At 48.5% G+C, this 11900-nt stretch overlaps 1 protein-coding gene across 1 annotated transcript; it reads left to right on the forward strand.

Moving 5' to 3' along the window:
- The first annotated feature begins 5366 nt into the window (after positions 1 to 5366).
- On the forward strand, positions 5367 to 8876 carry LOC125551321 (Thioredoxin superfamily protein). Its single transcript, XM_048714511.2, has 2 exons — positions 5367 to 5931; positions 8446 to 8876. The coding sequence occupies exons 1-2, from the start codon at positions 5383 to 5385 to the stop codon at positions 8617 to 8619; spliced, it is 723 nt and encodes a 240-aa protein (XP_048570468.1). The 5' UTR covers positions 5367 to 5382; the 3' UTR covers positions 8620 to 8876.
- The last annotated feature ends 3024 nt before the right edge of the window (positions 8877 to 11900 follow it).

The raw sequence follows: 11900 nt of genomic DNA on the forward strand, positions 1-11900 counted from the left end.
GAGAAGGCAAAGCACAATCGAGAAACTATGATCAAGAAGTGATCCTAGGACAACCTACGTCAAGCATAACTCCAACACCGTGTTCACTTCCCGGACTCCGCCGAGAAGAGACCATCAAGGTAACACACGCGGTTGATGTATTTTAATTAAGGTCAACTTCAGGTTTTCTACAACCGGACATTAACAAATTCCCATCTGCCCATAACCGCGGGCACGGCTTTCGAAAGTTCAAATCCCTGCAGGGGTGTCCCAACTTAGCCCATCACAAGCTCTCACGGTCAACGAAGGATATTCCTTCTAGCGGGAAGACCCGAACAGACTCGGAATCCCGGTTACAAGACATTTCGACAAGGTAAAACTAAACCAGCAACACCGCCCGAATGTGCCGACAAATCCCGATAGGAGCTGCACATATCTCGTTCTCAGGGCACACTCAGATTGTCTAAACTTCCGGTAGGCCAGCCCAGAGTTGCCCCTGGTGGCCACCGGCGGCTGACAGTTTGGACCAACACTCAGAGGAGCACTGGCCCGGGGGGGTTAAAATAATGATGACCCTTGAGTCTGCAGAACCCAAGGGAAAGAAAAGGCTAGGTGGCAAATGGTAAAACCAAGGTTGGGCATTGCTGGAGGAGTTTTATTCAAGGCGAACTGTCAAGGGGTTCCCATTATTACCCAACCGCATAAGGAACGCAAAATCCGGGAACATAACACCGATATGACGGAAACTAGGGCGGCAAGAGTGGAACAAAACACCAGGCATAAGGCCGACCTTCCACCCTTTACCAAGTATATAGATGCATTAATTAAATAAGATATATTGTGATATCCCAACAAGTAAACAATGTTCCAACAAGGAACAATCTCCATGTTCCAACAAGGAACAAACTTCAATCTTCACCTGCAACTAACAACGCTATAAGAGGGCTGAGCAAAGCGGTAACATAGCCAAACAACGGTTTGCTAGGACAAGGTGGGTTAGAGGCTTGGTTCAACAGTATGGGAGGCATGATAAGCAAGTGGTAGGTATCGTAGCATAGGCATAGCAAAAGAGCGAGCAACTAGCAAGCAAAGATAAAAGTGATTTCGAGGGTATGATCATCTTGCCTGAGATCCCGCAAGGAAGAAGAACGAGTCCATGAAGAAGACAAACGGACGTAGTCGAATGGATCCTCACAAACGCACGTTATCGGAACCAACCCGAAGAAGCAACACCGGAAAGAAGCAAACAACATGGTAAACAACCATCACATAAACATGGCATGATGCACAACCAAGAATGATGCATGTCCGGTTTAAATATGCATGGCATGGCAAAAAGCACAAACAACTCTACAAGTTAAGTGGAGCTCAATATGCAACGAGTTGCATATTGACGACACACCACATCAAATATTTAGTTCTCTCTCGGTTAGATACTCAACAATTTAAATGTTGGTTAACATGGCAAGAAGTGAAGCATATGAAAACAAACTAACTAGGCAAGTTTAAATGAGGCCGGAACAACAAACAATAATTCTGGTAAATCCCCATATGCATTTATCAATTTGGTACAACAACAATTTTTAAACATTTAAATGTTATTATCATGATGCGAATGACATGTGCAAGTTATGCATATTTATTAAAAGTTGATAAGAGCATTATGAAGCATTTGTCACCGTGGTGGAAAGAAAGGGAGTGCCACGGTAATGATAACGGTTCCGGTAGCTCATGGAAATACCGGTGCAAAAGGAAAAGTGACGGGAGCATGCAAAAGATGGTGGGGTGATCCCGGTTACCGGGTTCCCACGAGTCAACGACGGCATGGCAACGAGGAGGAACCACTAACGTTCACGGGCGAAAACAACAACTAAACATGCATCTCATACAACACATGCTTTCGTCCACGGGTCATCGTCTCGGCGGTTATACCTTCCAGGGGCATTCTCGGAGCGGTTCGGGTTCGTAGAGGAAGTAGTCGTCCACGGCGACGGTAGTTGTACACGGGCCTTCGGCCACGGAAGTAGTCATACAATGTTTACGTAGAGGGACTTGGTCTTGCAAAGAGGTACTTGACGGTAGTGGTACTTGACGCGTTCGAGGGTCGTTCATGTCATGGTACTTGGCAAAATCCTCGGAGAAGGTGCTTGACGGGTTCGAGGTGTCCGGACGTAGTGGTACATGTTCGTTTTTCGGAGAGGTACTTGGCATTCTTCGGTCATAGGTACTTGACGTTCTTAGAGGTTCCGAAGACGGTGGTAGATGAACATGACGCGTCACCGTGGTACTTGTTGGTCTTGAGGGTCGAGGGTAGTGGAACTTGGCGCCATCCGCGAAAACAGTGCTCGTTCAGGCATTGTAGTCGGTCTTGGCGGATCGTCATGTAGTCGTGCATGTGTCTTCGGCGGCACCAGGATGCATCTTGGCGGTCTCGTCTCGGTCTTCACTCCAAAATGAAGCAAGGCAAAAGACTCGGGGCGGTGGTACTTGGCGGTCCACAGCAAAGAGGAACCCTGAAGGGGTGGCTCGCGGAAGAACACCACAGCGAGGCGGCGAGGCCAGGGGAGGCGCATCGGCGAAGCAGGGACTCGCGAGCAGAGGAGCAAGTCGCGGCGCTGGTGCAAGGTGGCGACGAGACGAGGTGGCATAGGGCCGGGCGAGGTGAAGCAGCAGGATGCCGACGAGGGGAAGGTGAGGTCGCTGGACGAGACGGCAAGGCGGGTCAGGGGCGGCGGAGCTCCTGGTCGCAGCGGACGGGATCCAGCAACGTGCGACTTCAAGGAAGCTCGATGAAGGGGCGCGGCAGGGAACGATGCAGGTCGTGACAATGGCAGCGGCACAGAAACCTCGCTGGTGGCCGGCCGGCGGCAAGGTGCGACGAGGAGGGAGAAGGCGAGGTGAAGCACGAGAAGAAGAGGGAGATCGAAGGGATGACGAGGATGGGATCGGGGCTCCTCGACCTGTGTTGCGGCGCGAGGGAACGAGGGAAGGGAGAGGGATCGAGGGAAGGGCAGGAGAGACGGGGGAGATCGAAGGGAGGATGAGGATCGGGCGTGGGGGCTGCGGTCGAGCACGGTGGCCTATCTCTCCTGGCGGCTCAAGGGAGGGAAACGAGGGAGACGGCATAGGGTCGAGCGGGGAAGGCTAGGGTTAGGCCTGGGGATGGATGGCCTTGGGCCTTAGGAGGGAAAGGTCTGGGCCTTGGAGGCCGGCCCAAAAGAGAGGAGGAGTCAGCTGGGCTTGCTGGATTGGGCTCTCCCTCTCCTCTCTTTATTCTTTAAACGAAAAGAAAATAGTGAGAGAGAGAGAGGAAAAAGAAGGGGGGTTAGGGAAAAGAGTTTGAGCAGGAGGACAATTTTCCTAGACTCATAAAAATAAACATGACCACAGAAAAATAGAAGTGGCAAGATGCAGGAATTAAATTCAAATTCTTTTGAATATACTTCAAATGGTTTTGAATTGGGACTAGGTTCGGTGTGGCCAAAATGTTCGGGTTTTTTTGGTGGATCTCCGTGCTATGATGAAAGAATATATGGCAATGTTGGAGACCAAGACTTAAGATAACAATGGCATTGGGATATTTGCAAGTGTGTTTATGGGTGAATCCAAATTATTGGAATATTTAATATAGCTCCCTAATATCGGGAGGATATGTTATAAAGAGAATCACCACGTGAATTCCCTCGGTTTAAATGGATCGAAGATCCATACGGTTTATTTAGTTGAGTTAAGAAAAGAAATGACATGATGGCATGATGACATGATGCAATGCACACGATGCAAAGATGAATGCAACAGACGAAACAAATCACACAACGAAACCCGGAAACCCTGGAAGGCATCTGAAGCTCCGGTCTTGGGGCGTTACAATGTGTGACTGGATCTTATTTATTTGAGAGTTCTTCTTGTGTTCCTCTTTGATTTGCTCCCCCCTCCATGTGTGAAAAGACCACCTATTAGGGTTCTACCCTTCATCATTGGGGATATCTAGGATTACACATGGTCGGTTGCCAACTAGGAATAAACACGCCGACGGTTGGAGCAGTCCTTCAAGTACACGCCAAGTCTTCGGCGGTATCCGTCTTGATCATGTCGGGGTTCAAGGCTTCTGGGGTCCTTCCTCGTGAGATAGGCGGGTCGTAAGCTCGGCCAATGTATTATGGGCCCACTAGGTTGGTAACCCCTAGTCCAGGACACCCTCAATCATGGAGCGATTTTTTTTGTTTCTACTATGTTTTCCAACAGCAACACATGCAACATAAGAGCTACTCTACGTGATCAAACAACATAAAACGAAATCGCCATCAAACGGACAACCAAACGCACATAAACAAATTGTTTACCATCCAAAAAATCATTGGAGCTCATCGCCGGACAAGTTGTTAAGTTCAACAACTAAAAAAGATAATAAACACAGGAGCACGAGCATCTTCACCACTTCCTTGTCGGGCATTTTCCCATCCGATCGCCGGCGTAGCTGTAGGCGTTTGCAGTTGGTCGAGGATCTTGGTCATCGGAGGAGGTGGAACTATGGTTGGTCGTCATCGTCGCTGTCCTGCCTTCGCCGCTGCATCCTTCTCCTCGCGCTCCGACTGCTCTATGGCAAGCCGGAGCGCCTTCGCGTTCTCCCGCCGTAGGTAGCGAGCATGCGTCTCCGCCATCGTGAGCGATCAACGGTAGACCCAGCGAGGAGCCGCTCCTCCTCGCTGGGCTCCGCTAGCAACCGGGTTGTGATGGTGGTGCGCGGACTGCTCCGCTGTGTCCCTCTCCCTTGCCCGCTTCCTCTCGCGGCGGGTGGTGTGTGCCTCTGATTCCAGGGTGCACATGCGGGCCAGCGACACGGGCACTAGCACCCACCGCTGGACCGCGCGGAGCAGCGACCGGTGGGGGAAGGGGACACCATGGGGTCGGAGCGGACTGCGCTGCCCCTGGCGGTGCTGTGCTCATGCTGGGAGGAGTCAGCTCCGACGTCCGCCCAACACTGGCACAGGAGGTGCAGCGACGCTGTAGATCTGGAGCTATCCCAATGTCCACCTTGGACCGCTCCAAGACAATGCAGAGGGTCAGCTCCTCGTCGATGTTGAGGACAGAGCCGGAGTGGTTGCCGGAGCTCGACATTGCGTAGGATTGGATCAGAATCAGAGAGGGGAGAGGAGAGGACGGAGCGAGAGAACAGATTGAGTGAACTAGGGTTCTGAGCGAGGAGCTGAATTAAGGTCTTTTATGGAAAAGCCGTGAGGTCGATGATGGGACGTGCTGTCAGCAGACCGTTTTATATCTGCCCTACATTTGGGCTGGATACACGAGACGCCGGATAACCTGAACATTTGAGGTCGGTTTAAGGCGCGCGGTGGAACCGGTCCGGCCATTCATTTGTTCGAGTTGCTGTAACCTACCGCATTAATGTGCAGACGTAAAATTCCCCAACAAATTGAGTTCGTCCGTAGCGGCTCAACGACACGTCCCCGCTCCTACCTGGCGGCGATCAGCCTCCGGCCACAGGAGATGGGCACCACCGCAAAGCCCCCTTCCTTCGTCTGCTTGAAGTGGCCTTGGGGCCCTAGCCTTAATGCGAGCCCTAGCGGCAGCCCAAGCCCCTGCGGTGACCTCGAGCGCCCCTGGCTCTTCAAGTCCATCTCGACCGTCGCGCAAGGCCTCGTCATCGCCGGTGACATCCCCTCCGCTTCCACTGGAAGCGGAGGTCATGGGGCGAGGTTGTGGAAGCGTCACCCGGGCACCGCGCCGGTGGAGGCGTACCGCGGGGACGCGGAGCAGCGGGCGCTGGCGGCGGCGCTGGTGAGCGCGAGGGCGACCACGGTGCTGGAGTTCTACTCGCCGCGCTGCCGCCTCTGCTCATCGCTGCAGGGCCTCGTGCGCGAGCTCGAGGACGGTGGCAATGCATCCGCGAGCTTCGTGCTCGCGGACGCCGAGGACGACCGGTGGCTCCCGGAGGTGAGGGCGTCTCCTCTTGTTCATGCCGATTGCGTTGCTATCCATATTCTCTAGATTTATGCTGTTAATTTTCCTATCAATCGATGGATTAGTCTCGTTAGCCTCGTTGCTCTAATTATTTTTTGTCGGAGCTGGTGCAACGTGTGGTGATTTGTAGAGAACTGAGGTTATAAACACTGATATTTCAGGAGAAGGTTGGGTTTTTTTAGAACGAAGACGCAAGAAGCGTCCGGCTTTAAATTAATAAAGCCCACCAACAGGCAGCATCCAACAGTTGTAACAGAAACAAACAAAAGGAAGTCTTTGGCCGAAGCCCAAGTGAGATACATGCAACCGGCCTTTAGCCTGAATAAGATGGAACTAGACAATAACACACAGGAGAAGGCTGGTTGCTTATAAAAAAATTTCGTTAGCATATGCTGGGATGGTATTGAAGAGTCAAGTGCAGTTATTTTCATTTAAAATCAAACCCTGTGGTGTGCTTGCATTTCAGTTAGTATGTGAATTGGGTGTTGAAAGTTTCTGCTTTAGGTTCCACTTCCTTGAAAGCCACGTGTTAACTCATAAAACGGTAAATGAATGAGGACGAGCTTCTTATCTTAGATGTGGTTATGTCAATCCCTGTTCCACAACCCACAGTCAGCTGTATTGTTTGAGATCAAAGAGTTGTGGTGTTTACACTTCACACTGATTTATGTGCTGCAATGGTGGCATCAGTGGACATAGTTTGCAGTCATTAGTGTGTATTGGTGAAGACTCTTGTTACTGCTAAAGTGTAGCCTCGGTAGAAGCAACAATTTGTTGAACTTGAACATGCCTCCTGACTGTCAGGTTACAGCCAATCGTTTAACTGTGTTATCCTCTCGTCATCTGAAGGTTAATGATGGAGTGAGTAAATACCATGCAGATGAATGGCTCAGACAGTGCAACTTGAGGAGCATGACATGCTAGACTAAGGAGAAATAGACTATACATGAGAGAGCACTTCAGATGAGGATTAGACATGGTTCCTAATCTCCAGGACATACAGTGCGCGCCCCTATATAGTATAGTGATGACCGGACCCCAATTACTGATTATGTGGACTGGGATACAGACCCTTGGTTAACCTATATCTACCATCTGGCTCAATCTCTAATATGTTGTTCTTTTCATACGATTCAACTTCTTAATCCTCATGGGCCCCAGGCTCTTGCTGCATTCTGCTGCTAGTGTTAGTTTCGGACTCCCGAACAACCTGACTGTCTTGCTGCTGTCGGATGTCCTGGCCATTGTTGCCGAATGTATTGCTGCCACGATGCTCCTATTGCCTTGCCTTGCGCCCTAGCCCCTTTGTCCGCAACATCCTCTTTCTGCACAGACATGGCTATTCTTCTTCTACTTAGCATCGATCAAGCGGTATTATGCATATGCTATTGTTTACTTTAAGGAACTCTGTTACGGATATTTGATGTGCCAAAAAAAAAGGGCTAGGGCATGCATTTGAAGGTGCTAGGTAGTATTTACTAGTAATGGTATCCTTTTTTAGAACAGTAATAGTGGTACCTTTGTTAGTAGGTCCACATAGGTTTTCAAACACATGTCCATACCATGGAACAAGCCCCTAGTGCTTGGAAAGTTGGAAGTAAGCACTTGGGCAATGAAGATGGTGGGCTTAGTTGAAGGATAAGCAGACGACAGTTCAGGATAAGTATAACAGAGGCTTGACTGATGCTAAATTTGGTTATTTTGTGCGTTAAGGTTGTTTGAATATCTGACCTGCTAATCATTTCAAACATGGTAGATCTCTACTTTGGTTCTAACTGTGTCAGCAGCACTGCTGTCGGTTTCTGCAGAAACATTGGCCCATTCTGCTTTCCCATTTTGAGAAAGGGTTGCTCAGTTGCTAGACCTAAGTTCTTTGAAATTGTACTAAAAACTGTTCCAGTCTCGCAGACACCCTAAACCATCCACCAACTCACTCAGGGTTCCAATTCGTTTAGGGTAGAGAGGGACTGGACTCGGTCTCTTGTGATGTTCTGGGAAATTGAACTAAATTCCCTCCCTACATGAAGGGATTGGGTAAATTCCCACCATTCCAAAAAAGTTTTATTGCATGTTAGTGGTCTATATCAGTTCCTGAAAACAATTTTTTATTTATACTAGTCTCCTTTATGGCTCACAGGCTCAACTTACCAAGCTCACCGAAGATGCTATTTTTCTTGACATTGTTTGTTTTGAGGTTGCTTACCGCGTGCTCTCCTTCACACCCGGTCTTTCTTCTGTTGCTAATCTCCTCTGATTAGTGACAATTTCTGTAACTCTCTCTTCTGCTAAGCCAATGAAAAGCCAGGAAACTGGGTCTTTTAAAAAAAAAGGACATACACCATGTGGTTACTGAAGATGCTACTAGTACTATGGGTTGTCCATATTCATATACTGCAGTATCTGCGCATGCTTGCATATCCATGATGTTTCCACTCTGAAGTCTGATGCTTCCAGCTTTAACAGCGACAATTATATGTATATTTGCAGCTTCTGCATTATGATGTCAGACATGTTCCTTGTTTTGTGCTCCTGGACAAGAATGGTAGAGCCCTAGCTAAAACCGGAGTTCCAACTAGCAGGCAGCATGTTATCGCTGGCCTTCATCATCTTCTTAACATGAAGCAACCATCTGGGCAGGAAGGAAAGAAGAGTCGATCATGATGACAATTTCTTGCGCATGATCTGTAATCATGGATCGTATCTGATAACACATTTTGTTTGTTAACCAAGCATAGACAATGTTGGAAAAAATATTTTTAGCCAACTCATATATGGTCAGAATTCTAGAAGTTGATGTGGTGTAATTAGAATGTGGGAGATTGTGCTGCTTTTGTGTCCTTTTTCCTGATGAATAGCGGTGTATCTGAATATACACGCTGGAATATTCTTCTGAAATAATTCATCATGATTTCTGTTTTGCTGTTCAGGCTGCAGGTGGGACTGCTCGTGGGTGTCCCACCTCTGCCCGCTTCGTCCCAATACAACTTTTTTTTGGGAAACACTATCCATCTGTAGTCTGATATGAGCACATCGTCAGACCACGCGCAAGCTGTTGATTCATGCTCGATCTCGCGGCAAGAGACCACTACAAAATCCTCTTTAATTGCCCCCTTCCGTTTTTCATGCATCACCTTCCGGTAATCCCTCACCCCGTTACCTTTCTCCCGAATCGATCACCACCCCCGTGTCTGTCTCCTACCTCCCGACCCTCCATTGTCGGGGTCAACATCCACCCCGCTACCCTTGTACTCTCTACCAGGGGTTGGATCCTGTTGGGGATATAACTATCAGATATGACCCGCCCAGGAGGGGCTGGGTCAACCACAATGGCGGTTCATCTAAATGAAACCCAAGAGTATACAAGATAGCGGTTCACAGTTAGGCTTATAAGAGCCCCAGGCCCAGAGGCGACTTAAGGCCCGTAAGTATAAAACCATCATGTATGTGTAGACTTGTAATGTAAGACATGTAAGATACGTCACCGAGCCGGACACGTTGTATGAGCCGGCCGGGACTCTGTAGGGCGCAGGGCGTCAATCCATGTATATAAAGGGACGACCCGGTGGCGGTTGAGGGCAAGAAACATTAGATCGAGAGCCAGACAAAGCGTGTTTGCTCCCTGGTAATCGAAACCCTAACAATACCACCTCAAACTGGAGTAGGCTTTTTGTAACACCCTCGATGCGACTATAGCTCCCACGTGTCGAGGCACGACTTAGAGACATAATCGCATTGAAGGCATATGTCGCAAGTTAGGCAATCATCACAAACATCCCAAGTAATATAATAATAAAGGGGAGATAACATAGTTGGCTTACACTCGCCACGTCAATCAAGATATATAAATAACATTATATCATCCAAACACTCATGGCCCGACTACGGCGCCAAAATAAAAAATAACCCAACATGCGACACGGTCCTGATCACCCCCAACTGGGCACCACTACTGATCATCAGGAAAAGAAACATAATAACGTTGAGAGTCCTCGTCGAACTCCCACTTGAGCTCGAGCGCGTCACCTGGAGCGGAATCATCAGGCCCTGCATCTGGTGTAATAGTAATCTGTGAGCCACAGGGACTTAGCAATCTCGCACTCTCGCGATCAAGACTATTTAAGCTTATAGGTAAGGCAAGGTAAATATAAGTGGAGCAGCAGCAAGCGACTAGCATATATGGTGGCTATCCTGTTCGCAAAAGAGAGCGAGAAGAGGAGGCAAAGCGCGAGCGAGAAACTAGAGGACAACCTGCGCAAGCATTACTCCAACACCGTGTCCACTTCCCAGACTCCGCCGAGAAGAGGCCATCATGGTAACACACTTAGTTGATTTATTTTAATTAAGTTAAGGTTCAAGTTATCTACAACCGGACATTAACAAATTCCCATCTGCCCATAACCGCGGGCACGGCTTTCGAAAGTTCAAATCCCTGCAGGGGAGTCCCAACTTAGCCCATGACAAGCTCTCACAGTCAATGAAGGAATAGACCTCCTCCCGAGACGTTCCGATCAGGCTCGGTACCTCGGTTCTTCTTCGACATGTTAAAACAAGACCAGCAACACCGTCTGAATGTGCCGACAAATCCCGATAGGAGCTGCACATATCTCTTTCTCAGGGCACACTCAGATTGTCTTAGGTACGGGTAGGCCAGCCCAGAGTTGCCCCTGGTGGCCACCGACAGCTGACAGGTGGACGAACACTCAGAGGAGCACTGGCCCGGGGGGGTTTAAATAAGATGACCCTCGGGCTCCGGAAACCCAAGGGAAAAAGAGGCTAGGTGACAAATGGTAAAACCAAGGTTGGGCATTGCTGGAAAAGCTTTAATCAAGGCGAACTATCAAGGGGTTCCCATTATAACCCAACCGCGTAAGGAATGCAAAAATCCGAGAACATAACACCGATATGACGGAAATTAGGGCGGCAAGAGTGGAACAAAACACTAGGCGAGAGGCCGAGCCTTCCACCCTTTACCAAGTATATAGATGCATTAATATAACAAGATAATATAATGATATCCCAACAAGTAAATAAAGGTTCCAACAAGGAACGACCTCCAATCTTCACCTGCAACTAGCAACGGTATAAGAGGGGCTGAGCAAAGCGGTAACATAGCCAAACAACGGTTTGCTAGGACAAGGTGGATTAGAGGTTTGACATGGCAATATGGGAGGCTTGAAAGCAAGTGGTAGGCATCGTAGCATTGGCATAGCAAAAGAGCGATTATTTAGCAAAGCAAAGATAGTAGTGATTTCGAGGGTATGATCATCTTGCCTGCAAAGTTATCAGAGTTGACTGGATTCTCGAAAGCAAATTCAACGGGCTCCTCGTTAGCGAACTCGTCCCCGGGCTCTACCCAAACAAGACAAACAAGCAACAAGGACACAATCAACCACGTGCAAGGGTCAAACAACATGATGCAAGGATGGTATGCTATGCGGGATGCGATGCGGGATGCAGATGCAAGAATTGACAAGGGATGCATTACCCTGGCCTCAACATGGAAATCCAAGTGTGCCACTGGAAAGATGAGATGAAATCGCTTGAAAACGATATAAAGAACGCCGGAATCGGAGTTACGGCTTGGAAATGGCAAGCGATTCAAATATGACACCGGTCTGCGATTTACAGCAAGTAGCCATCTAAATGCAATGAGAAGAACATGCTACAGCACTCAAACATGACAACAAAATACATGGCAGGGATGCATTCAAGATGCTTAATAAAAGTCTAGCACTGAGCTACGGCCAATTCATCCATTATCAGGTTCAAACAAGCATGGCAAAAATGCATATGGTAAACAGATCTCAGACTTAGTGAAATTAACACTTGTCTGGAATTTCAGATCAGGTAGCACTCTTCGGAGTAACAAAACTATATGCTACAGGACCTGAAGATGGCAAAGTAAAGCATGACATGGAGCTACTCAAAGAGCTTAACAAAAG

The sequence above is a fragment of the Triticum urartu genome, chromosome 4A (assembly GCF_056163025.1).
Source record: "Triticum urartu cultivar PI428250 chromosome 4A, HENAU_Tu73, whole genome shotgun sequence".
In the NCBI taxonomy this organism is placed as follows: domain Eukaryota; kingdom Viridiplantae; phylum Streptophyta; class Magnoliopsida; order Poales; family Poaceae; genus Triticum; species Triticum urartu.

Coding starts and splice junctions, on each gene's coding strand:
- LOC125551321 (XM_048714511.2), top strand. CDS start 5,383: ATGTGCAGACGTAAAATTCCCCAACAAATTGAGTTCGTCCGTAGCGGC. Junction 5,932..8,445: donor ACGACCGGTGGCTCCCGGAG/GTGAGGGCGTCT, acceptor GTATATTTGCAG/CTTCTGCATTATGATGTCAG.